The sequence below is a fragment of the Leucoraja erinacea genome, chromosome 27, assembly GCF_028641065.1.
Source record: "Leucoraja erinacea ecotype New England chromosome 27, Leri_hhj_1, whole genome shotgun sequence".
Taxonomy (NCBI): Eukaryota; Metazoa; Chordata; class Chondrichthyes; order Rajiformes; family Rajidae; genus Leucoraja; species Leucoraja erinaceus.
Genome location: NC_073403.1, coordinates 956,139 through 983,338, shown reverse-complemented (window position 1 = coordinate 983,338; position 27,200 = coordinate 956,139). Strand labels below are relative to the sequence as shown.

Here is a 27,200-nt window from a genome sequence, read left to right as displayed (position 1 = left end):
ATGTGAACCAATTTGGGTTAAGAATAAAATCCAAACTAGACGCCAAACTTATCCCTTATACCTATAATCCAAAATATCACAACGTTATTATTTCGGATCGCTGTCCCCTTATTTTTTCAGTAAAATTGGAAGGAATGAATAACAAACAGCCGTTTTGGAGATTTAATCCACAAATACTAGCTGAGGCAAGTTGTTGTGACTATCTGAAGCTACAGATGCAGCTGATCCATCTATTGTAAATCATAATATAATAGCTGCACTTAAATTCAAATTAAATCAGATTCTCTCAGCAAGAATTATTAGGGTATTTCAATATACTACACAATAAATGTTTGAATTTGGTGATAAACCACACAAACTACTAGCACGGCAACTTCACAAATTAGAGAATGACCGCGACCGTTCTATACACAAAATTAGATCAGAAAAAGGTGATTTGCTTACACTGCCCAAAGATATCAATGAAAGATTCTTACAATTCTACCAAACACTATATTCACCAAAAACAACAGTCGATTCTGCAAAGATGAAAAGCTTTCTTGAGAATTGCAATCTCCCATCTCTTAATGAGGGGGAACGGGATGAATTAGGCGCAGAGATAACAACAAAAGACATTGTAGAGACTATTAAATCATTGAAAAGTGGAAAAACTCCTGGCCCGGACGGGCTTAATAATGAATTTTATAAAATATTTAACGATTTAATCTCTCCACGCTTACAAGCCCTTTACATCAAGCATTTAAAGAACAGATTTTACCACAAAGTCTTGCTGAATCAATTATTACACTCAATAGCCCTTTAAAATACGGATCAGAAGATACTAGCTAAGACTTTGGCTCGTAAATTAAGCCTAGTTATTGGTAAACTAATACATCCAGATCAAACTGGGTTTATACCTAAACGACACTCGTTTTTATAATTTGAGACGTTTGTTTAACATAATATATTCGCAGAGAATGCCAAACGAAGATCTAACAATTATTTCTCTAGATGCAGAAACGGCTTTCGACCAAGTGGAATGGTCTTATCTTTTTACAGTGTTGGAAAAATTCCAATTGGGAGAAAACTTTAATTTATGGGTGAAGCTTTTATACACTATTCCGACAGCTAGAATACTGACAAATCAAATGCTTTCACCTGAATTTTATTTATCTAGGGGTAACACACAAGGAAGTGATCTTTCCCCAAAGTTATTTGCTTTAGCCATAGAACCTCTTGCCGAGAGTATCATGTCCCACTCAGGCATTTATGGATATAATACCAAATATACCTCCAATAAAATTTTGTTATATGCAGATGATGTACTTTTATACATTACTAATCCCCAAGTTAGTATTCCAAATGTTTTAAACATTGTATGTGGTTCTTTTTCTGGATACAGAATTAATTGGAACAAAAGTGAAATCATGCCAATAAAAGAACAAGACCCTACTCATCTCCAACACTTTCCTTTCAGAATCGTGACTGAAATGTTTAGATATCTTGGAATTTACATGACTATAAAGTATTCCTCTTTGTTTAAAATAAACTTCCCACCATTAATCACTAAACTGTATGCCTACATCCAATTTTGGAAAACACTTCCTATCTCCGTGCCTGGTAGACTAAATTCCATAAAGATGATCTTCCTTCCGCAACTTTTATACTTATTCCAATCAATACCGATCTATCTCCCTAAAAGTTTCAAAAAAAAATTGACTCTATTGTCACAAACTTTATTTGGGACTACAAAACCCACCGAATACACAAAAGACATTTATGCAAATCCTAAGAAAATGGAGGATTAGCTCTACCTAATTTTTTTTTTTACTACTGGGCAACTAATATTAAAAATATAACTCTCTGGTTGGACGACACATTTCAACATGTAAATCGGTTAAAAATGGAGAGGGAAGATTGTTTGCCTTTTAGTATAGGCTCGATCCTCCTATCTCCAATACATCTGAATAAGTCAACGTATGAGCAAAATCCGATAATACATAGTACTATCCGTATCTGGAAACAGCTGAAATTCAGTCTTAAATTGAGAAATATGTCTCTCCTTCTTCCTATTGCAAATAATCCCTGGTTTAAACCGTCTATTTTAGATGTGGCGTTTGCTCAATGGAAGAACCTGGGAATCAATACTGTGGGAGATCTCTATAAGAAGGGACTTTCTCCTCTTTTCAAGAACTATAGGAGAAATATGACGAATGCCAATAATTTTTTTAGATATCTTCAAATCCGAGATTACGTGAAAACATATACACAAGACAGTTCTCTGATTAGATTAGATTAGATTAGATTAGATAGCCTTTATTGTCATTCAGACCGAAGTCTGAACAAAATTATGGGTCCAGATATATTAGACGATTGTTTGAATAGACATGCCGATACAAGCAAGTTGATATTTACATTTATAACACACTTCTAAATATTGACACGCCACCCTCTGAGATTTATGGGCCAGCATGGGAGGACGAGCTGGGTTTACCCATTTCGAAAGATATATGGGAGGAAAGCCTACAATACATACACTACTGTACTTTAAATGCCAGGCATTGCCTGATACAATTTAAAGTATCGCATAAGTTATACCAAAGACCAAATTGAACAAGATCTTGCCAACTGTCTCTCCTCTTTGTGATGAATGTCACTTTCAAACAACCACCCTAACTCATTCTTTTGTACCCTGATTAGAAATACAAAACTGGACGGAAATATTCAATATTATTTCTAAAACACTTAAAACTCATTTGGAGCCAGATTCAAAACTACTAATATTAGGAATGTCAGAGGGCTGCCCTAATCTAATGATATCTCAAAGACGCTTGCTTCCTTGACTATGGTTTAATAACTGTGAAAAAACCTATACTTAAATTCTGGAAGAAGATAACAGTCCCCACAGTGAAGATGTGGATGACAGAAATGTGACCGAGACACTACATCTAGAAAAAATAAGGCTTGTCTTGACTGACAAACCAGATCAATTGTCCAAAATATGGCCTCCTTTTATTGAATTTCTTCAACAACATAATGGTTGGGCACAAACTCAAAACCGACGCTAGGGTCGGGTGAGCGAGCGTAGGGAAGGGCAGTGGGATATATCTCCGCTTCTTTCACTCCTCGTTAGCTCTGGAGTTTTCCTTTTTTTCTTTTTCGTGTTTTTCTTGAAATTCTTTTCTTTTTCTTTTCTTTCTTTCCTTTTTTTCCTATTTTCTTTTTTTCCGATCTAGTTATTAGTTTATAAAATGTTAAAACTGAAGCAGTACGAAAATTGTATAACTGTTATGTCGATTATTTTCTCTTTGTACAATTGCTTCTAATAAAAATAAATATTAAAAATAAATAAATAATAAAATCCAATGGCATGATATACATTGAGTCCGAGAAAATCGGAACACGTGATAGATCGCGTGTCTGAACTTTCTGATTTTGATTTCACTGCAGGTTTCTAAATTTGCTCTGTTACATTCTGGTATGTTGCCCCTTGAGTGTTTCTCCCTGTTGCCCATTTGTTATATTTTAAGAGTTAAGCATTGATTCAAAAGTACATGTCATTTGAGAACAGATTCGGACTAGGGCAGATGATCCCTCTTCTTTGGGTCACTCATGTTCCAAAGGATTATTTACAAAAACTTAAATAATTTGTCCATGGGATCACATATAAATCAGTAACCAGACTCTGCGACGGATCTGTATTTTAATTAATTTTGGTGGATGTTTCAAATCAACACAAAAATTGTGTAAAAGTAGCTCGTCTTATATTCCAAACTATTTTGAATTCCTGACTGCAGTAGTTGTTTCTTTAACAACTCATACTCAAGGCGTCCTGGTTCATGCATAGTTGACTGTGAGGAATCTTCAGTCTTTAAGGTGTCATTGTTTACAATTCCTGTAAATTATGAAATAAAGCCACAAAAATTTAAACTTTGTTGAAACAAAATCCTGGTGGCTGTCGTCCCCTAGTGGTTACATATTTTGTTGCCGACAATAGACGTGGCAACAACTTGCTTTATATAAGCACTGCCTTTCACGTTTGAAGCCCCGTAATAGTAGTACCGTCAATTGAAATTTGACGATATATTGTCAGAAGGTAGAAGGAGGTGAAGGTTTAACAGATAGGCCAGGGAAGAATTCCAGAGCTTTCAGGACAAGCCATTATTTTCTGCTCTGTTTTAACAAGACCAATCTAATTAAGAATGATCACACAATAAGAATTGAAAGAGCACAGAAATGAGGGCTCTGGGATTGGAAGAATCTACAAAGAAAAGAGAGACTAATTTGTTAAATAGAGTACTGCAGCATGGAAACAGACCCTTTGGCTCAACTTGTCATGTTGAAGATGTTTGGCCAATATCCCTGTAAAGCTCTCCTATCCATGTACCTGTCCAAATACCTTTTAAATGTTGTTATTGTACCTGCTTCAACCACTTCCTCTGGCAGCTCGTTTCATGTTTGTAGCGCTCTCTGTATTTAAAAAAACGATGCCACAGTGTCCTTATTAAATCTTGCCCCTCTCACCCAAAACCTGTGCACTCTATTTCTTTATTTCCCCAATCCTGAGAAAAAAAGTCTCTGTGCATTCACCCTATCAATTCTCGTTGTAGTTTTATACCCCATTATAAAATTACCCCTTAGCCTCTTGCAATCCAAGGAATTAAGTCCTAGTCTGCCCAACTTGCCTGCATAGCTCAGTCCCTCGAGTCCTGACAGCATCCTTGTAAATCTTCTGTGCACTCTTTCCAACTGAATGGTATCCTTCTTGTACCAGGGTGACCAAAAGAAGATGACCTTGTTTCGCTTGAACAAAGCCCTCCAAAAATAGTCACACTGACATCTCACAACTGCAACAAAACGTCCCAAATTCAATAGTCAGTACTCTCACTGATGAAATGTTGTGGACTAAAAGCTTGCCTCACTGCCCTGTCCACACCCTTGTCATGCCATTGTCAGGGAACTAAGTACTTGTACTCCATAGTCTCTCTGTTATACAATACTTCTCAGGGCCCCACTGTTCACAGTAAATTTCCTACCATAGTTTGGCTGCTCAAATGCAATACCTCGCATTTAGCCGAATTAAACTCAACTTGTCATTTCTGGGCCCAATTACTCAGCTGATCAATAGTTCTAATTGATTTGAAAAGTTTTGAAATTGAGTAATCGCTCAGCTAAGGTTCAGCGTGGGTTTTTGAGCACATGGTTGATGGGTAAACTGACGGTACAATTTAGGTTCTGGGCAGTAAATGAGCGGTCAATGAGTGGGGGGGGGGGGGGGAAGACAATGGGGACTGGCCATGGGGGGGGGGGGGGGGGGGGCAGCTGTGAGGGATGGTGTGTGGGGGGGGAGGGGGGGGTTGGGCATTTAGTTTAGAATCCTCTGCCCAGGGGATAAATCTGTGTTTTTGTGTTCACTTGTTCCGGTGAAGGTGTGTACACGGCAGCCAGACAACAGTCCCTTGTCTTTTTCTTTTAGTTTTTACTTTTAATTTTAAGTTTTTGTGTACCTTGTGTGTTGTGACTATCGGCAGATCAATTTCCCTCCGGGGATAAATAAAGATTTATCGTATCATATCCCTCCTGAGCCAAACTAAAATGTAATTCTTGTTTTAATGGAAATTTGAAATGGTACATGAAAAGTTACCAACTAAAGCAACATTTCATTCCATATAATTTCCTGCTGCCAGAACAAATAACTCAAACCTAAATGGGTTCAGTACTGAATACCTGAAATTTGAGAGATTAGTTGTGGTTAAATTGCCTGGATTTAAAACAAATCCCAACAATACATCTCAACAAACCTGCAACTTCTTGAAAACAAATGTATTTACTTTCAAATGGAAATCCTTGAAATCATTAGTTATTTATTTTTCAAAATTTGGTCTCAAATTCTAAAATGGGTAATCAGACTTTCCTGCTAGCCTTCATTCTTTACAGCCATAGTGACGAAAGTTAATTTAGAAGAGCTGCACATTCTTCACTGAAAGATCGGCATGTATGAGAGAGAATGCTAAACTATTCTTTTCCAGAAGTGAGATACTCAGCATAATCATGATCCATTCTTCCAACAGAAGAAGCAAGTGATTGGGTATTTTAAAGCTCAGTTTTGATATGAATCCTACAGTTGATTTCTTCATCTCAAAATCCATTGTGATGATCATGGTGATTAGCCTTGTTTACCTTTAGAGGGGGAGGGGGGTGGTGGTGGGGGTTCAGTTGCTGTTTCCATCATACCATTTATTCTGTAAGTATAACAAGGATTAGCTGGGAAATTCTTATGTGAACATTGACTGGTCATGTCTTATTCTAAAGTACCTAAAATATTGTCTGGTGAGAACTCTCGTCACCTAAACATTTCACAATACCTTGCATTCGAACCTTCTAAACCAAGTGGACAGTTGACTTCTGAAACACTTGTGACTGGAATTATTATGTGCTATTAACAAATGGAGTTTTATGATTTATCATGATTTATTGCCTGCTTCCTTTCAATATAACAAAATACGTGACTTGTGTTTATAAACAGGATTCTTGTGGCTCCTCGGCCCCATTCCACAACGGAACTCCACGTGCGTCCAGTATAGTCGGCAGGGAGAAGGTGAGTATCAAACTTCACAAGAGCACGAGTGAAGAGTCCGACAGCATCTCAAAATTAACCATCCCATACTTTCAGATCATTTCCATATGTACAGATAGAAGGATGAAATGATGAGTGATATTGTAAACTGCCTAGATGGAAACATTATTAGAATAGGGATATTTTATATTCATTGTATTAAATGCATTGGGGAAAATCTGGCTAATGAATTTCAGTATAAATGTGACATTTATTCAGATTGACCCAACTAAAGTTCAAATGTTGAAAAGCTAGTGGCGTTGGAAGTCAATATATATGACCATTCAAATATCGCAGGTATGTTCAAAATAACAATATCAAAAGAGTAGACAAAAATGCTGGAGAAACTCAGCGGGTGAGGCAGCATCTATGGAGCGAAGGAATAGGTGACGTTTCGGGTCGAGACCCTTCTTCAGACTGACGTGGCGCAGCGGTAGAGTTGCTGCCTTACAGCTCCAGAGGTCCTGGGTTCGATCCTGACCAATGGTGTTGTCTCTGCGGAGGACGGACGTTCTCCCTGTGACCGTGGGGGATATTAGATTATTAATTCTGGGAAAGAATGTATTAATTGAAGTTGGAATCTGGAACATACTGCTTCAGGGGGAGTTGAAGGCATTGACTGCATAGCACACAACAAAAACAATATTTTCACTGTACCTCGGTACACATGACAATAATCATCTAAACCAAGGCAGAATAGAAACATAGAAACATAGAAATTAGGTGCAGGAGTAGGCCATTCGGCCCTTCGAGCCTGCACCGCCATTTAATATGATCATGGCTGATCATCCAACTCAGTATCCCGTACCTGCCTTTTCTCCATACCCTCTGATCCCCTTGGCCACAAGGGCCACATCTAACTCCCTCTTAAATATAGCCAATGAACTGGCCTCAACTACCCTCTGTGGCAGAGAGTTCCAGAGATTCACCACTCTCTGTGTGAAAAAAGTTCTCCTCATCTCGGTTTTAAAGGATTTCCCCCTTATCCTTAAGCTGTGACCCCTTGTCCTGGACTTCCCCAACATCGGAAACAATCTTCCTGCATCTAGCCTGTCCAACCCCTTAATTTTCTCAGAATATTTAAGAAATATCTAGTCAAGCACATGTATTTCCGTGGTTCAGAAGGCTATAGACCAGTGGTTCCCAACCTTTTTTTGGCCATGCCCCACCCAATCACCTCTAAAATCCCGATGCCCCCCCCCCCCCCCCCTTGCTTTCCCTTGAGAGAAAACGGAGGAAATAGATATTATAAGGGTAACTTAGCAAAAGCTCTTTGAATCACATTTCTAAATCCAATTCAATAAATAAGGTTCTCCCATGACCTCGCGCGCTTCGTGCGACGTGCATGAAGAGCGATGGCGCGGTGATTATGTAATAACTACACAATAAAGACCTTTTTTACCCCCAAAAAAATATTTACTCAAAATAACATCTGAAACATAAACTACATATGTTTACCTGATGGAAAATCCAAAAAAATAAAAATCGAAAATTTGGACCCAGACCTCCTCAGTCGCGCTCAATTGCCCCCCTTAAAAATCAAATTGCCCCCCTGTGGGGCGTACACCCCACGTTGGGAACCACTGCTATATACCAACTGCTGGGTTTGTATAGTTGGGTACTCTATGGTGGGCTGAAGGTCCTGTTTCTGTGCTGTAGATGTCTCTGACTATGATAGAGTGGCTAAGTGCAATGCCTGTTGGACAGGCGCTACGAGAAAGGTTATTTGGTAAATGGAGGAGAGAAATGCAGTGAATTCTAGCAAGAGCATGATCCGTTAAGATGCAAGTGAAAATGTGTGAGGATGAGAAGTCACAGTGCACAAGTTTAAGGGAAAAGCCATGAAAGTAACTTGAATATGTAGGAAGGGACGGCAGATGCTGGTTTAAACTTTAGAAGGTTTTTGACATGAAACGTCACCTCTGTTTTCCAGAGATGCTGTCTGACCCGCTGAATTACTCCAGCTTTTTGTGCCTATCTAAAGTAATTTGAATGGTTGAGAACAAGGATTCTAAGAGAATAGAGGGGAGGATACAATGGAGTGTGAGGAAAAGGTACTGGAGGAGCGGGATTTGATGCGAGCCCTGCAGCGACTACCATTTGGACTGGGAAAGGATTTAAATGTACAGCCAAAAGAAAATGATGAGTTAACTCGGAAGCTATCATCACTGTCGGTGAAGCTTCTGTCCAGACCCTGATGCCATCCATAATAAACCAATAACGGTCAGGGGTTTTATTTGTGTGAAGAGATATTCTGAAATCAGATTTGGAAAAAAAGATGAGCATTGGGTGACGTGAATGGGACAGGAAAGATTGTAGGATCAGCCCTGAGCAGATTTGTAGATGACAAGATCAGTGGGGGGGGGATAGGATTGAGTGATTAAAGCTACTGCTTGTCATGCTTGTTTAGTGTAGTGAGCGGCAAGAGAGACGTGGTTATAGCGCATGGGTTTATCTGTAGTGTCGTACAGCCTGAGGTGGTACTTGAAGAATAAGAAGGTGAAGGAATGCTAAAGGTTTTGGGCAGGGCATCTAGAAGAGAAATGAAAAGAGGCTCAGCAAGGAAAAGCTAAAAGTGATGGTACCTGACGTGGAGAAGCAGTTAAAGTGACCTGTAACTTTACACACGGTGCAGTAAGAGTTGAGCATTCCTTGCCACAAGGGGAAAATAGCATTGATAGAGAAACTAGATATACTTGTAAGGAAGAAGAAAGTAAAACGATTTACCAATGTGGTGGGATGAGGGTGAGTTTTGAAGAGATGTCTGCTCAATGTGTCCATTGGCATTGAACATATTTCCATCCAGACAATCTGTACACACACAATGCCCACATACAGACCGATCATTTCTCAAATATCTCAAGCTGCAATGTCCTGCAGTCATAAGTGACAGGAGTAGAATTAGGCCATTCGGCCCATCGACAAAACCTTCTCGAGATGTTTTTATTTCTAACTGCCGGCATGACAACGAACCGTCTCAACTTTGCCACTCCGCTTACCTATTCTAACCTCGTTAGTTACTCCAGCATTTTGTGTCAATCTTCAGTTTAAACCAGCATCTGCAGTTCTTTCCACTAGCTATAGATGGATATGGGTGAGCAGGGGTTTGATTGGTAGGTGGGTGGACAAAAGCTGATGAAAAGTTGACATTTTATTTCATGCTGTTTTATGACAGTTTGATGTTGATAGCTTTTATTTCTCCTAACGTGCAAGATAACAATGTTTATGTTTCCCTCCAGACATCGTCAGGCATCACTATTCCAAAGCCCCCGAAGCCTCCAGACAAGCCCTTGATGCCCTACATGCGCTACAGCAGAAAGGTATGGTAGCTGCAGCATTGTATCATGCTTGACCTGCTGCAGCACTCGTTCACCTGGCCCAGGCCAGCTGATTACACAAGCTAGCCGCCCACAGGAGCGTGACTGTCGTACCAACTCCTTAGAATTGAGTTTCCAGCAAGGAGTGGGATTACTTTCTGGTCTGTGCTTGTCTTGGGTGTCCTGTGTTTTGTGTGTAAACCTGTGAAGTCTTGCAATAGGTGGAGGCTGTAACACATTCCTAAAGGTAAATCCTCATCTGATTCTCATTAACCTGCCTGGCTGATCTCAAATCCAGTTTCCCACAGGGTGCAACTTTAATAAAGGCTGTGGTTTACTTCATTCTATTGCCAATCTGTTTACTAGTAATTCACTGAGTTGAGTTACTGGCTCCTACTGTGAGCGGCTGCATTTGCCCTCCTGGTATTCAGCCACCTTGTGTCATTTCACAGTGCCCTTGTTTGATTTCTGTGCCCTCACAATCTCACATGTACTAACTCCTCCCAGTCACCTTCCACCCATGATCTCACCAAGAGCTTAATTTAAACTTTAAATATTTAAACAAAACTAATCTATGTGATTTGTTGTAGTAGTAATCACAGGACTCCCCCTCTCTGATGCTGAGTGGGTACTGGCGGGCGGGCGGTGATGGTGCTAGACCCATAAACTGTCCGGTTGACAGTGTGATCATTCTATGACTGTGTTAGCTCTGTAAATAAGTCTCATTATTATGTTTTAGGTATGGGACCAGGTTAAGGCTTCCAATCCTGATCTGAAGCTGTGGGAAATAGGGAAAATCATTGGTGGAATGTGGCGGGATCTCACAGATGAGGAAAAGCAGGAATATCTGAATGACTATGAAGCAGAGAAGGTAAAAACTGCAGGAACAGGATTTTTTTCAGTAATCGAGTTCCAATGACCATAAGATATGTCCAACTGTTAGTGTCAAACAATATAGGTGTGTTTCCCTTTTCCCTTTTCCATTGAGGATGGCATGTTTATTCTTGTTGGCTTAAAGAATATCAGCATTGAAACATTTTCTCACCTGGTGGCTCCAGATCCAGGAGTGACCATCACACTGTCACCAAGTCAGGTCCCACCTTGTTGCCTATGGGGTCATTGGGGCCCAAGACATGCAGTTTTAAATCATCTCCTCTCCCTACAATAGGATCTGCTGAACAAAATGAAGAGTTCACTGTGTTGAACAGGCCATTTGAGGAAGGTTGCCAGGACTCTGCACGTGACAGGCAGCAATGTTTTGTCCGGTGGAATCAAAATGAAGCTTGCAGCATTTCAGTTCACATGAGTTTGACTTTGCACTCTCCATAGATTTCGGTGATTTCCCTCATGATCAAGTTTTGTTAAAATGCAATACATTTTGTGCTAACCACATTGTTAGCATGTTGAGATAGATCACCACTTCCATTGTTATACTGATGATGAATCAAAAATGTAACACCTGTGCTTGACTGACTGGTGTCTTGGACAGAGGGGGAAATTAATTATTGTGAATGAATTATGCACAAAAAAAAAGTTGACCAAAAACTGAAAATCTGAAATATAAACACTGGATGGTGAGAGCAATTACCAGGTCAGAAATGAGTGAGGATTCTGACAAAAGGATCTTTGATCTGAAATGTTTAATTCCCCCCCCCCCCCATTTCCCAAATGCTGCCTGACCTGCTGAGTCTCCAGCATCTTGCACATGAACAAGTCTTTGATTGTCCAGGTCATTTTGTAGAGCATGAGTTCCATAACTTTTATGCTGATCTTTCAAACTCCCCAATCCCCAGATATTTTGTGTCTGATTGTAGGGTCTGAAAACCAAAGAGCAAAAGATGAATCATTTTTATCACTTCCATTTCGAGCGCCAGAACGTAAACCTTTGGAATTTGCATCAGTTTGGCAACATTCAACCTGCAGTAATACCAAGACTTATTTGTTAATCCTCCACAAACCTCCTTACTTTGTCATTGATCTGCATGGTTAAAAAAGTGTGCTGTTTTGAACCTTCAGATGTGTGATGTCTCCCTGCATGATCAGGTAGTTTACCTAACGTTTTATTTTTGCCAAAGTTAGACACAAAATGCTAGAGTAACTCAGCGGGACAAGCAGCATCGCCGGAGAGAAGCAATGGTGACGTTTCGGGTTGAGACCCTTCTTCATATTAATCAGTCTGACGAAGTGTCTCGACCTGAAACATCACCCATTCCTTCTTTCCAGAGATGCTGCCTGTCCCGCTGAGTTATTCCAGCATTTTGTGTATATCTTCAATTTTAAACCAGCATCTGCAGTTCTTTCCTACACATACCTGAATATTTTTGCCATTTGGGTAGATTTTAGAAAAGCAACTAATATAGATTGTCCCTGTGTCTGTAGTTAAAAATATGAAGTTAGGGTCCAGCAAACATGCTGAAATTGTGAATCCAAATGATCTCATGAAGCACAAGGTGCAAGTATACCCACAGCATTAGTTTCAGTTAGGCTATCCCACAACTTATGGGGACAATTGGGAGAGTTGCTAATAACATTTGCTCACATTCTTGTCTCTTCTCGATAGGTGATCTTACAGAGAAAACCATTGGGAATTGATTGCTACATTTTGGTCATTCCTACCTGTCAGTTGAGTTGAGTTTAGTTTATTGTCTCGTGTACAGAGGTACAGTGAAAAGCTAGCCAGACAGCAGAAAGACAATACATGATTACAATCGAGCCATTTACAGTGTACAGTTTCTTATAGAAACTTACAAAATTCTTAAGGGGTTGGACAGGCTAGATGCAGGAAGATTATTCCCGATGTTGGGGAAGTCCAGAACTAGGGGTCACAGTTTAAGGATAAGAGGGAAGTCTTTTAGGACTGAGATGAGAAAAACATTTTTTACACAGAGAGTGGTGAATCTCTGGAATTCTCTGCCATAGAAGGTAGTTGAGGCCACAGTTCATTGGCTGGATTTAAGAGGGAGTTAGATGTGCCCTTGTGGCTAAAGGGATCAGGGGGTATGGAGAGAAGGCAGGGATGGGATACTGAGTTGGAGGATCAGCCAAGATCATATCGAATGGCGGTGCAGGCTCGAAGGGCTGAATGGCCTCTACTCCTGCACCTATTTTCTATGTTCCTATGTATAGATACATGATAAGGGAATAACGTTTAGTGCAAGGTAAAGCCAGCAAAGTTTGATCGAGGACAGCCTGAGGATCACCAATGAGGTAGATAGTAGTTCAGCACTGCTCTCTGGTTGTGAGTGTCTTCTTGTATCTCTACTTTTAGGTCGAGTATAATGAAGCCATGAAAGCATACCACAGCTCTCCTGCATATCTTGCCTACATCAATGCAAAGAGCAGGGCAGAGGCAGCTCTTGAGGAGGAGAGTCGCCAGCGTCAGTCAAGGATAGAGAAGGGGGAACCTTACATGAGTATCCAACCAGCTGAGGACCCTGATGGTAAGTAATGGCCCAAACACAGCCCAGGTTTACTATAGACTACACCTGGCGAGAGAGTTCACTTCACACATCTGAATTGTCTGTGCAAAATTAAAGCTTTCAGCTATTTTCACTTCTGGTAAGACTACCGTCCCTTCCCAAACTCTGAAACTAATGCCAGATTACAGTGCGAGTTGTGCAAAGGGGGCAGGAAGACGTCTTCACACTTGCCTTATTTCTCCAAGTAATCGGGAAGACAAAGGATAGAATGGCCTTTACTGCAAGAGCATTTTGATATAAAAGTCAGAAAGTATAACTAGTTATCCGTGAGTCCTCACCTGGAATATTATGGTCATGAATCTGGTTTTCCTTCCTGAGGAAGGGTATAAGGCACAGTAGGAGCGCTGTGAAGATTTACCAGATTGATTCTCACAACGGGGGAGAGGCTGTTGGGGGTGGGAGAACGTTCGTCATTTTGGGATATGCTTCATTAGTAAATTTGTCAAAGCAGTTGTCATTCTTCCTCAAGGCAATCCTGATCACATTTGAGGCAGGTTACACAAAAAAGCTGGAGAAAAGCGGGTTTGTCGAAGGAAAAGCAACGTTTCGGGCCGAAACCCTTCTTCACTTCGGGGCGGGGGTGGGTGGGGACAAAGAAAGGGTACCCTCCAAGGTTCCCTTTCTTGTCCCCACCCACCCCCGCCCCCGATCAGTTGAGGCCCGAAACGTTGCCTATTTCCTTGCTCCATAGATGCTGCTGCACCCCGCTGAGTTTCTCCAGCTTTTTTGTGTAACCGTCGATTCTCCAGCATCTGCAGTTCCCTCTTAAACACATTTGAGGCAGTTGGGGCGTATGCTGTACAAGGATTAATTTGATCTTGTTTTGCTTCATTAACTTTTTATATAACATGCCAGTCATGGATTACCCACCCAATGGAAATGTTTCCAACCAGAGAATTGTTGTAATTCATCTCATTAACTGTCTCAAGCAGATGTCTAAGGACAATTTATTCTAGGTGTTCCTTGGATGTGCTCTTGTTCCAGCACCAGGGGTATACATGTTTGTACATGTGCATACTGTAATCATGTTTGCTTGTTTGGTCTTTTCAAATTTGTAGATGGCAATATAAATTGTAGTGACATATTGGCAGCCACTCGTAATTGTTCATTAATTACCCCACCCTTTCCCATGGCTTGTCTCTTTTGATGTATGACCTCAAATAGACAGTTTCATTAATCAGTTTTCAGTCTATACTGCATCTGAAGAAGGGTCTTGACCCAAAACGTCACCCATTCCTTCTATCCAGAGATGCTGCCTATCCCGCTGAGTTACTCCAGCATTTTGTGCCTATCTTCTGCATCTAAGTTTTTGTATCAGATTGTCTTTACAAATAAGCAAACATTGATGACTGAAGTGGCATCAGACCCAGTGCAGATTGAGAACCAAAATTAGAAGTCTTGCAGACATTCAACACCTTAAAGATGGTAAATCTTTACCTGCTCATCCCAGAAGAGGACCCAATCTCATCCAGTACCTTTTTACTCTTGTAAATCTCTATTCCAACTGTAAATGTGCCAGGATTTCTAGCTATACAAAGACCATTATATTCTGCACATGAGTACTCTTTACACTACCTGTAGTACTTGTGTATGGCTTAATTGTACTTGTATATAGTATGAGCTGACAATTGGACAGCTTTCCATTGTACCAGGGTACATTTGACAATAATAAACCAATATCAGAAGTAAAACCTACCCTACTTCCAGCCACGGTAAAAATCAGAGGTTTCCGTGACTACCTGCCTGCTTCTTTCTCTGCTTGCTGGTCAGATTCATTCTTTAACCAAAGCTTCTTACACTCAGATGGATGGCCACCTCTTCTTAAACAAAAAATACTACCCTCATAACTTTCAGCCTTGCCGATACAGTGCTGTGCTGTGCGCTGGTACTCAAGCTCTGAAACACTGCACTCAAAGCAGAGTCACCGACTGCAGATATGGTCATGCAGACCATAGGGACCCTCTGACAATTCCTACAGCCTGCAGGTCAAGCAGCACATGCTGGCCATGCTCTTCATTTGGAAAGAAGCCTCTTGTAATGTAATTGGATCTATATCTCACACATGCTTGTGAATGTAAAAAGTGAAACTACCCACTGAATGTCACCAGTGCCACATTGTTCAACTGAAGGCCAGCGTTAAGAGGTTCTCACTCACCCAACACCCTCAGATTCTGACACTGCTAAACTCCAAGGACGGCTGTGAGAGAAAATAAATCAGTTACCATTTGATATTTCCTCTTGATCTACAGGTAGTTAGTGGTGATATATGTTACAACATCCATCATTTGTTCAGTGTTGATGTAAAGCAATATCTGCAATTGGTTCTGTCTTGTCAGCTGTGGTTTAATTATATGGACCACCTCCACACCCTGTAGACCGCTAGGGTAGGGGTAGCAATAGTTCCTGGAAGGCGGGTGGGGGGGGTGGAGAGAAGCATGTGTGGCCCAGGAGTCAGGAACTTGGCGAGAAGGGAAACTAGTAAATTGCTTCATTACAGTCTTTTGCTGTAAAGTGGAAGGCTAAATCTTTATTCAGCAATTATCTTTTTTATTGGTGTATGACATGATGTGGTTATCTGCTTGTGGCTTTCTGTTATAACCATATAACCATATAACAATTACAGCACGGAAACAGGCCATCTCGGCCCTACAAGTCCGTGCCGAACAAATTTTTTTCCCCTTAGTCCCACCTGCCTGCACTCATACCATAACCCTCCATTCCCTTCTCATCCATATGCCTATCCAATTTATTTTTAAACTGTTAGCAGTAGAGTGCTTGAAGTTTAGTAAATATGAAAGACGGATAGTTAATGTGTGAGTCTGAACCAGTTATTGATTTATTGAGTTATTGATTTGTTTCTCTTCTTTGCATTTGCTGATTATCCCGACGGTCACAGATTATGATGATGGCTTCTCGATGAAGCACATCTCTGCGGCCCGCTTCCAGAGGAACCATCGCTTGATAAGTGAGATTCTGAGTGAGAGTGTGGTGCCGGATGTTCGTTCTGTGGTGACTACAGCACGGATGCAGGTTCTGAAACGGCAGGTGCAGTCCCTGATGGTTCACCAGGTGAGTAGTCACTCTAACTGGATTACGTGCTCCTTTATAATAGGAATTATTTTTCAATTTCCAGTTAGTTAGACCTGCTCTGCCTCTGAGGGCGGTGGAGGCCGGTTCTCTGGATATACTTTCAAGAGAGAGCTAGATAAGGCTCTTAAAGATAGTGGAGTCAGGGGGATATGGGGAGAAGGCAGGAAAAGGGGTACTGATTGGGGATGATCTGCCATGATTACATTGGATGGCGGCGCTGGCTCGCAGAGGTTCCTCACCACTCTCTGCGTGAAAAAAGTTCTTCTCATATTGTCTAAAGGATATCCTTAAGCACCCCTTGTTGGCAACATCGGGAACATCAACTTTCAAAATTCTTAAAGATAGTGGTTATCGGGAAACTTGAAAGGAAAAGTACTTTGGGGATGATTCTTGATTCTTTTTGCTCGAACGAAAATCTTTTGCATTTATCGTGTATTAATCAGTTGGCAACATCCCTAAAATTCTGATGTTAGTAGAAACTTGAAACAAAGTTTCTTTCTTGTGCTTTTTGCACAAAATCATTTGCATTTATCGTGTTTATCAGGCCCTCATTCCATCTAGACTGTACCAGTCCAAATACTGACTTCATATTCAATCTAGACTGTACCAGTCTAAATACTGACTTCATATTCCATCTAGACTATACCAGTCCAAATACTGACTCTTCATATCCCATCTAGACTGTACCAGTCTAAATACTGACTTCATATTCCATCTAGACTGTACCAGTCCAAATACTGACTCTTCATATTCAAAGGCACTACTCAATCACCAAGTTGCCCACCATCAATATCCTGGGGTATTTTTTATTAGCCACAAACTCAAGTGGATCAGCCATGTTATTACTGTGGCTACGAGGAAGCCGAGACCTTTCCACTATGTGCAGGGAACATGGCAAATGGTGGAATACTCTCCACTTGCCCACGAAGTACAACACCAACAATGCAAGAAGTTCAACATCATCTGGAGCAAAGTAGCCTCCTGGATTCACCCTAAATATTCCATTACATTACCACCACTGGATAACGGCTGCAGTGTGTCCAATGTACAAAATGTACTGCAATTAATCATTCAGGTTACATCAACAGCGCTGTCCAACTCTGACTGCTACCAGCGAGGACAAGGGAAGCTAATGCATGGGAACACCATCATCTGCAGGGTTCTCCCAGTTGAACAACATCATGACTTGAAAATATTTCAACATTCCTTCGTAGTCACTGGATGCAAATCCAAACATTCCCTCTCCAACACAGTGGGAGCACCTTCACAGGAAGAACTGCAGTGAGGCAACAAGATGGCTCAGCATGACCTTCTGTAGAGCACTTGGGGAAGATGCATCAATGAACACATCTGAGAATGAATGAATGAATGAACAATCGCTTGTGGCCATTCTGAATGTATGCCGTGGACAGCATTGCCAGTACCATGAACTGGCTGTGACATTGCAGCTGAGCTTTTTTTTTTATAGCTCATTTGGTATATTGGTGAGAAACATTCCAGTGAGTTCAGTAGGTAGAAATGATGTGGGAACTGTGTTTGACCATCTGTCCACCGAGTGTCTCTGTATTCCGTGTCCCTCACCTACCATCAATATTCATGCACGACCCACATTAGTACTTTATTTCAATGCTGCACCTGATTATATTTTTATAACCACTAAGGCATGTGACCAACCCAGGGATCCTCTTCCCATTGTGCCTTCCCTCGATCATAACTGGGATTTATGATTTAGTGGGTGTGTATGGCTGTGTGCTTCAACCAATCTTGTGCTGGCCCTCATGTTTCCAACAATATAAGGTTCAACTTTAGCTTCACTATTGTAGAATCATTGATAGTCGTATTTAAGCAGTGCAAAACTAGAGGAATGCTGCCCAGTATTCTATACAACCCATAAATAATCAATGTTTGCATCTGCTTCTCCTCAGCGCAAGTTGGAAGCGGAGCTGCTTCAGATTGAGGATCGCCACCAAGACAAGAAACGGAAATTTCTTGAAACTACACAGCTGTTTAATAGTGAGCTGAAACAGGTAAGAATAATCCAGTGGTTTGCAGGTGCATTGTTCTCATAGACTCATAGAGTCATACAGTGTAGAAATGGGGCCCTTTGGCCCAACTTCCCAACACATCGGTCCACACTAGTCACAACTGCCTGCGTTTGGCCCTAAACCTGTCCTATCCATGTACCTGTCTAAATGTTTCTTAAACATTGCAGTAGTCCCTGCCTCAACTTGCGTTGCCTCTGGCAGCTCGTTCCATACACCCACCATTGAAAAGATAATATTGCTGATTTGGATGTGTGTCAGGAACTATAATTTTTTTTCATATAAAGGGTTGAGTCAGCTCTTTCTATTGTGAGTTGTTGAATATATCACTAAATGCAGCTCTGTTTTTTTTCATGATGCTTCTCAGTGGCACACTACCTTGGCTGATTGTTTATCTGGGGCTGATAGTATAGTCAAGAGTGTTTTATTGTCATATGTCCCGGATGGGACAATGAAATTCTTACTTGCTGCAGCACAACAGAATATGTGAATATGTAAACATTGTACATAACGGGGGAAGAGAAAAAGGTTCAATAAATAACAAATATAGTCTTTTGCAGTTCAGAGCTCAGAGCTTATTTGTTGTTGTGTTTAATAGCCTGATGGCTGTAGGGAAGAAGCTGTTCCTGAACCTGGACATTTCAGTTTTGTGGCCCCTGTATCTTCTTCCTGATGGCAATGGTGAAATGGGTGTGTGGCCATGATGGTGTGGTTCTTTGATGATTTTGGCTGCCTTTTTAAACCATCGACTGCAATAGATCCCTTTGATGGTGGGGAGGTCAAAGCCGGTGATGGACTGGGCAGTGGTCACAACTTTTTGTTGTCTTTTCCGCTCCTGGACGTTCAAGTTGCCAAACCAGACCACAATGCAACCAGCCAGAATAGCCCAATGAAATGAATTAAGGCAGCGATAGATAGATTCTTGATTAGTACGGGTGTCAGGAGTTATGGGGAGAAGGCAGGAGAATGGGGTTGGGAGAGAGCGATAGATCAGCCATGACTGAATGGCCGAATGGTAGACTGGCCTAATTCTACTCCGATGACTTCTGAACTTATGAAGTGCAAAGTGGTTTAGAGTAGGAATTCTCAAATGAGTGTGGGAATTTGTTGACAGCATTCCAGGTGTTGTGTAGACTAGCCAGTATACACAAGTAATATAAGGCTTTAATATTGAGTAAACCAAGCAAACATTAGCAATTGCAAAAAAATGGAAAATATGGTTTATCCTTTGGAAGTCAAAAAATTGTAGTGGGAAATTGATAGCGAAGAATTGGCTAAACAGCAGCAAATATAATTCAATACCAAGGAGTATGAGGTGACATTTAAAGCTCAGTTCTTGCAAGGGAAGGGGAATTTAGGACAATATTTGTGGAATATAATATGGTAAAGAAGGATTGATTAAGTCTAACATGGCAGGGCATTAACAGGGCATTCGAGTTGATGAACCCTTTAAATATCTGAAATTTCTGAATTTTATTAGAAAATATAGTAATGAGGTATTGATAAATCTAATTGAAATTGAATAAGACATTGTTTAGAGTATTGGATACAGTATTGAGTTTCATGTTGTAAGAGAGGGCGTGAATCTGGATAGCTAACAGAAAGACAATACCTCGTGTGAAGAGGATTTGATTTCAAGAAAGGCCCTCAAGCTTGTAATATCAATGATCTTAGTGAACACTGTAAATCTGCAACTCGTCACCACGACTGGTCTTTGGCTCAATGTGCCACTTGATGCAGTTAATATGAGCTTCTACTTTCCTGTTTCCCTTATCTTTCCATTGGCCATATTTCTCCTTTTGTCTTTGACTCTCTGAGTTCTGCAATTCATTCCTCGAAGGGCCGAATGGCCTACTCCTTCACCTATTGTCTATTGCTACATCACAGCTGGTGCTCTCTTGGTTGCCCTTTCAAATTTACTTTTATAACTCATGGGCAGAGTAGCGGCAAAGTTGCTGCCTGACTGCGCTTGCTGCACCGCAGACCCGGGTTCGATCCCAACTGCGGGTGCTGTCTGGAGTTCATACGTTCTTCCCATGACTGCATAGGTTTTCTCCGAGATCTTCAGTTTCCTCCACACTGCAAAGACGTACAGGCATGGAGGTAAATTGGATTGGTAAATGTAAAAGCTGGCCCTAGTGTGTGTAGGACAGTGTGTTGTGGAGATTGCTGGCCGTCGCAGAATCGGTGGTCTGATGGGCCTGTTTACCACGCTGTATCTCTAAAACTAAACTAAAAACAATCTTTTGCTCAACCATCCCATTTGTTCCTTTATCTATGAAGAGAATAGTGATTTTTCTAACTCCATGTAACCCTTGGATCCCCTCTCTCTCTCTCCGTCCCTCCCCCACCCGTCACCTTGTTGAGTCTCATTGTCTGTAACTCGTTTTCACCCAGCCCACAGCTAACAATGGCCTGCTCCCATTATCAGCATTACTTTATTGCATATCTTTCTTTAATTTGTTCTTTATCTCTCTATATCACCCCCTTTATCTCTCGTTTCCCTTTCCCCTAGCTCTCAGTATGAAGAAGGGTCACCTATTGTTTTTCCCCAGAGATGCTGTCTGACCTGCTGAGTTACTCCAGCTTTTTGTGTCTTATGTTCCATGTTTTTTTCCTTTGCCTGGCTCTGCCCAGTGATGTTTGCCAACTCTACTGAGGTTTTTGGGAGTTTACAGCATTAAAGGCATCAGACAAATGCAGGTTATGGGGGAATAGTTACGCAGTTAGTTTAGCTTGCATGCTAGGTTAAGGTCCTGCAGCTTTTTATTGGTCTCCCCTCTCCTTCCCTTGCGTAGTTATGCAATCTGAAGGTGGAAGTTGACATGGAGAAGATCGCGGCTGAAATTGCCCAGACCGAAGAACAGGCCCGCAAGCGGCAGGAGGAGAGGGAGAAGGAGGCGGAACATGTGGACCAACGCCAGAGCAACACTCCTGACGAGCCCCCCAGTGGCAGTGAGGCTGAAGAGTCCAAAGTGGAGGAACCACCAATGGACATAGGTAACGGTTGCTACACATAATCATCATTTATTCTTTGTGTTCATTCTCGTGATGCAAGTTCACCAGCATTTATTCCCCTCTGTTCCTATGTGATAGCAGCAGAATTAGGCCATTCGGCCCATCCAGTCTACCCCGCCATTCAAGCATGGCTGATCCATCTCCATCCTCCTGCCTTCTCCCCATAGCCCTTAGACACCCTGTTGACTTTAACAGCCTGAGAATTCCTGTAGTGGATGAACTCCCAAAATGTTACTGGGAACAGAAATGTCAGGATTTTCATTGATTTGTGCCCCGTATCCTTGCATTGGGAGGTCATTATCCGCAGGCTACAGAGTTTCTGCACTACTCTTGGAGGAACGCACTTTAGATGGCTGATCTCTCGTTCCCAGTTCTGATAAAGAGTTATCAGCCTGAACCAGTAACTCGGCTTCTTTTTCAACGACGCCCTGACCTGAGGTTTTTATTTCTGATTTCTAACATCTCCCATTTTATAAAATATTTTAATCTGTTAAAGTTTCTTGGATGATGTAATGAGTAGGTAGACAAAAGTGCTGGAGAAACTCAGCGGGTGCAGCAGCATAGAAACATAGACAATAGGTGCAGGAGTGGCCATTCGGCCCTTCGAGCCTGCAACGCCATTCAATATGATCATGGCTGATCATCCAACTCAGTATCCCGTACCTGCCTTCTCTCCATACCCCCTGATCCCTTTAACCACAAGGGCCACATCTAACTCCCTCTTAAATCCAGCCAATGAACTGTGGCCTCAACTACCTTCTGTGGCAGGGAATTCCACAGATTCACCACTCTCTGTGTGAAAAATTCTTGAACTCGAATTTATCATAATTTCCCATTTGTAAAATCATGGTGATCACGCTGAAATGTGCTAATTTTCAAACAGCCAGCCACTGTTTCATTGACCAGGATTGCTGCTGCTGCTGCTGCTGCTTCTTGCCTAAGGCGTGCACAGCCTAAAGTTGTAGGGCAACTTGTTCTATTTGATCTTATTTGATTGTGCACGCCGGGTTGATTGCATTCGTTGACACAGGGCTGACCCACGTGAAGGTTGCAATCTCCCACCCCAGGATTGCTGCATTCCCCACTGGCAGGTGACAAGCGACTGCCGAGAATCTCCTTTCATGCTTTCTGTCTGTGATGCAGGACGGTAGACGGGTGGGGTAGGTTATCCCCTCGTCCCTCCCATGGCCCCACCACCTTATTTCCCCCCACACTTCAACTGACTTTGACTCCCCTCCCCACTCTTTGTTCACCTATTACCCAGTACACATTCGTTAGACAGTTTATCACATTCGTGGACAGGTGATAGTGACTGAGTGAGGTGAGCAGTGTCTTTGAAGGAATCCACCCACAATCCAACTAAATCTGTGATCCACCACATCCCATGCCTGTGGAACCACTGCTTCATCCTATTCCAAACTATTTCCCATTTTTGAGTTTAAGAAACTCAGCAACAGTTTCCTAAACACATGATGTGTTCTACGATGTTTATCCTGCAGATGCATCTCTGTCCGGTTCTATTTCGGGGTGGAATGAGCTGGGCTAGGCTGCAGATATTTTGACTCCCAGGTTGTGGTATGCAGGTTATGCTTTCTGAAGCAGTGATGGGCGTGTTTGAGATTGCATGACTTCTATTGATAAATGTTCAGCTATTTGCTGCTGGCAATCTCACTTCAGCTTGAAAAATGATTTATTATTTTTCTGTATTCCATTTCTCTTGAATGCCTTGGAAAGAATTTAAATACTCTGTTTCCTTTGATTGATTCTCAGAAACCTTGAGAGTAAAACCCACTTAGATAGGACCTGTTCTACAGGCTTGTACTTGTCAGCTCCAGACTGCACAATGTTTCAACAACTCCCCTGGATTAATTGTGGTTCAAACATTTGTTGAGTACAAATATTGCCCATGCAGAACACTCCTAAGTTTTTTAAACTGGAAATGAGAACATGTATAAACGAGCATAAGAGAAATGTACTCACAAAACAAAGTCACTGCAATTCAATGGATATTAAGGATGTCAACTGAATTAATTGAACGTTGAATTTTGTAAAAGTTGGAACTGTTAAATTGAGTTTTAACGTGAATTGCAAATTTAATTTGGAGTTGGTGTAGCAATACAATGCTGCATCTGTACACAATGACAACTGATATAGGTGGAGGTGACCTCGACACAAGGAACTGATATGCAGGTGCTGATTTACAAAAAAAGACAGTGTGCTGAAGTAACTGAGTGGGACAGGCAGTGTCTCTGGAGAACATGGATAGGTGATGTTTCAGATCAGGACCTTTCAGAATGATTGTGGTGGGGGGGGGTGGAGAAAGCTGGAAGAGAGGAGGGGCAGGACAAAGCCTCGTGGATCCGAGGTGGGGGGGGGGGGGGGGGGGGGGGGGGGGGGTTGAGAGGTATATGCTTGGACAAAGGCCAGAGAAGAAAAGACAAAAGATGTGAAATAAAGAAAGAGGAGGTGAGAAATGTAGAGCAGAGGAGATCCGTTTAGTTTGTGTCGGAAGGAACTGCTGATGCTGCTTTACACAGATGATAGACACAAAATGCTGGAATAACAGTTGGGCAGGCAGCATCCCTGGAGAGAAGGATGGGTGACGTTTCGGGTCTGAAAAACGGTCTCCAGCATTTACTCCTGCTTCCTCCAGAATTTTGTGTCTATCTTTAGTTTAGCTTGTTGAATTGGAAATATTTTGTTGACTTGGCCAGTGGTACTCACTAGAGTTTAGAAGAACAAGGACAAATCTCATTCAAATGTGCTGGAATTGGTAGGCTGTAAAAAAGAGGATTTCCAGACCCAGAGATCACAGTCCCAGGACAATGGTGAGATAAAGTTAAGAACCAGAGGACATAGGTTTAAGGTGTGGGGGGAAAGATTGAATCGGAAACTGGTGGGTGCATGGAACGAGTTGCCGGAGGAGGTAGTTGAGGCAGGTAGTATCGCAACGTTTAAGAAACATTTGGATAGGACGCGTTTGGAAGGATATGGGCCAAACGTAGGCAGGTGGGACTAGTGTAAATGGGACATGTTGGTGGGTGTGTGTGTAAGTTGGGTCAAAGGGCCGGTATGACTCCTTTAACACTGTCTTCACTCAGAGGGTAGTAACCCTGTGGAATTCCCTTGCACTGAAGTTATGGGGGCCGAGTCTCCGAATATATTTAAGAAAGATCGATGACTAGGCACAAAAAGACATGAAGAAGTATGGGAGAGAGCAGCAATATAATATTGAGAGAGAGAGAGGATCAGCTGTTTGTGCACAATGAATGATGCATCAGACACAAATGCCAAGTTGCCCAATGCTCTTCCTATTTTCCTACTTTTCTATGGGAGTGGAGTAATAAACAAAGGCAGTTCAATAACGACTGCCTTTAATAGAAGATCTAAAGCCAGACAGAGGGCAGCCTGCTCTCCTTCCAGGATTTCCACCACTTGTGGCAAGGAAATTGTAGGACACAAACCTCCAACCACGTTTACACTGATTGAGCTGTGCTGAGTGATAACAAACTTGTTGTCAGTTCAGAAGGTTGTGGTTGCAATTTGTTTGGTGTATTACTAACCTGGTGGCAACAGATGCTGATAAAGATTGAACAATAGTGGCTTGGGTTTTCCCTGTGTTTGACCGCTGGACATTGTGACTAAACCCGGCAAACTCCTTTCCAGATGAACCCCGCAACGACGAGACATCAGAGACCCAACAGAGTAGTGAAGAGAGCACGGCAACTCCAGAGGACAAAGAGGGGTGTCCGGACACAACAGACAGCAGTGTGGAGCAGGGAGCGAGCGAGAGCACCTCTGGCACAGAGAGCAACAGTGCAATGGCTGAGGAAAGCCTACCCGAGCCCCCACTGGAGAGTGAAGAAAAGAAAGAATGACTTCAACAGATACAAACTTTTCATTCCAGTTAGTTGTAATACTTTATTAGAATCATCCTTTTAAAAAATTCTATCTGTTTATGTTAGAAGGATTTTGTTTTTACACATGTAATGCCAGCACAATGGATTCCTTCTGCACAACCATTAATGCCATTTCCCTTTTGAGATTGTGGTTCAAAGTGGTATGTACGTTACAAAAGGGTGTATGGAAATGACCATAAACCTACAAGTACTGTATGCTATGTTTAGACCAGGGGGGTTGTCTTTGGATCCATACAAAGGAATATTTATTTTCCTCTTAAATAACGCGTATTTGAATCACACTTTCAAATGCATCAACTGAACGGTCAGCTTTCATAATTAGTTTTCTGTGACCTCCATGTATTTTTACTGTGTTTTTAAATTTCCAAGTCATGGTCCAAGACATAGATTTTCCAGTCAGACTTCCCGCAACCCAAACTATTCACTGTGAACCACAGCTTTGCCACTTCCTGGAGATCTTATCCTGTTACCACCGTACAGATACAGATTACATTCTGGCACTGCATATCTCCCTGGAATTGGTTTTGTGGCTATTGGGCCTGAGGTGGCTGGAAGTTCACCCATCGCATGAGTCTGGTCAGTGCTTTGTTGTTGAATTCCTCTTGAGCCATGTACCCTGTAATACATTAAACTGGCCATGAGAGTTATTGAACTAGTCGAGTTACTCGTATACAGCTGCAGGTTCCTGTCTGTCTCCCCTGCTGCTGAAAGACAAATTCATTTCACAAATATTATAATGCAAACAGCAAATATTGCTAGCCCTCAGAATGTCAGGCAGCATCTGAAGAGAGTAAAGAGCCACGTTTAACCTGATAATCTTTCGTCAATGTTAAATCTGAAATCTGTTTCTCTCATCAGAGGTGAGTGCTGCCTGCCAGCAGTTTCTGTTTTTATTTCATATTTTGAGAATCCACAGTATTTTGCTTTTTAATAATGTCACAAGATAGTTATAACCGTGGAGCTGCTGAATGGTGCCGTTTGATGCCGCATGAAATTGCTTTGCCAACACCTTCCCTGCCAAGGGCCAGCGTTGGGATTGAGCTTTCGTTGTGCCCCAGGAAGATGGGCCATTCAAGCAGGGATCACCGATCGCACAGGGTGCTTTGCTCCAATTGCCACCACTCTGTGTCTTGTACTGTGGCACACTGCATTACATTATTTTTTAAACTTCCTCACCACAATAAAAGCGAAGCTGAATATAATTGCTGTGGTGTGTGTTTTGTCATCCAGCCTTTAGTCAAGATGTGTATAATTCTCAGCCAGTCATTCATCTGTTGAGGTGAAAATAACATGTTTGCATGGGTGATACTTCTCACATCCTCATGTTGTCCAGAAAACAATTGTGGACAGTTATGACTCTGATCTTTCCTGATGGCACATGTCGTAAAAGTCTAGACTTTATAGGACTTTGGTTAGGCAGCAGTTGAGTGCTGTGTGCAGTTCTGGTCACCCCATTGTAGGAAGGATGTGCAGGCTTTGTAGGGCACAGAAGGGGTTTGCCAGACTGCTGTCGGGAATGGGTGCGTATTAGCTATGAGGAGAGGTTGGAAAAACTTGGTTTGTTTTCTTTGGAGAATCGAAGGCTGAGGGGAGACCTGATGGAATGATATAAAATGATGAGTGGCATAGATAGGGTAGACAGTCAGAACCTTTTACCTGGGATCGAGCAGTCAAAGACTAGAGGATGAGAGGGGCAAAGTTTAAAGGTGTTGTGCAGAGTTTGTTTTTAACATAGAGTG

The 27,200-nt window shown here is 41.8% G+C and overlaps 1 protein-coding gene across 4 annotated transcripts in view; it reads left to right on the top strand.

The window, feature by feature from the left end:
• The window catches only part of smarce1 (SWI/SNF related, matrix associated, actin dependent regulator of chromatin, subfamily e, member 1), a 49,703-nt gene extending 23,040 nt beyond the window's left edge, over positions 1-26,663 (top strand). For 3 of the 4 annotated variants that reach the window (XM_055656774.1, XM_055656773.1, XM_055656776.1), the window contains 8 exons: positions 6,506-6,577; positions 9,835-9,915; positions 10,652-10,783; positions 13,181-13,352; positions 16,288-16,460; positions 18,407-18,508; positions 21,322-21,523; positions 25,208-26,663. In XM_055656774.1, coding sequence (XP_055512749.1) covers positions 6,506-6,577; positions 9,835-9,915; positions 10,652-10,783; positions 13,181-13,352; positions 16,288-16,460; positions 18,407-18,508; positions 21,322-21,523; positions 25,208-25,419 — 1,146 coding nt within the window. In that variant the 3' untranslated portion in view covers positions 25,420-26,663. The remainder of the gene's footprint in view (positions 1-6,505; positions 6,578-9,834; positions 9,916-10,651; positions 10,784-13,180; positions 13,353-16,287; positions 16,461-18,406; positions 18,509-21,321; positions 21,524-25,207) is intronic. The other variant, XM_055656775.1, reaches the window with a different exon arrangement.
• Positions 26,664-27,200: the final 537 nt, after the last annotated feature.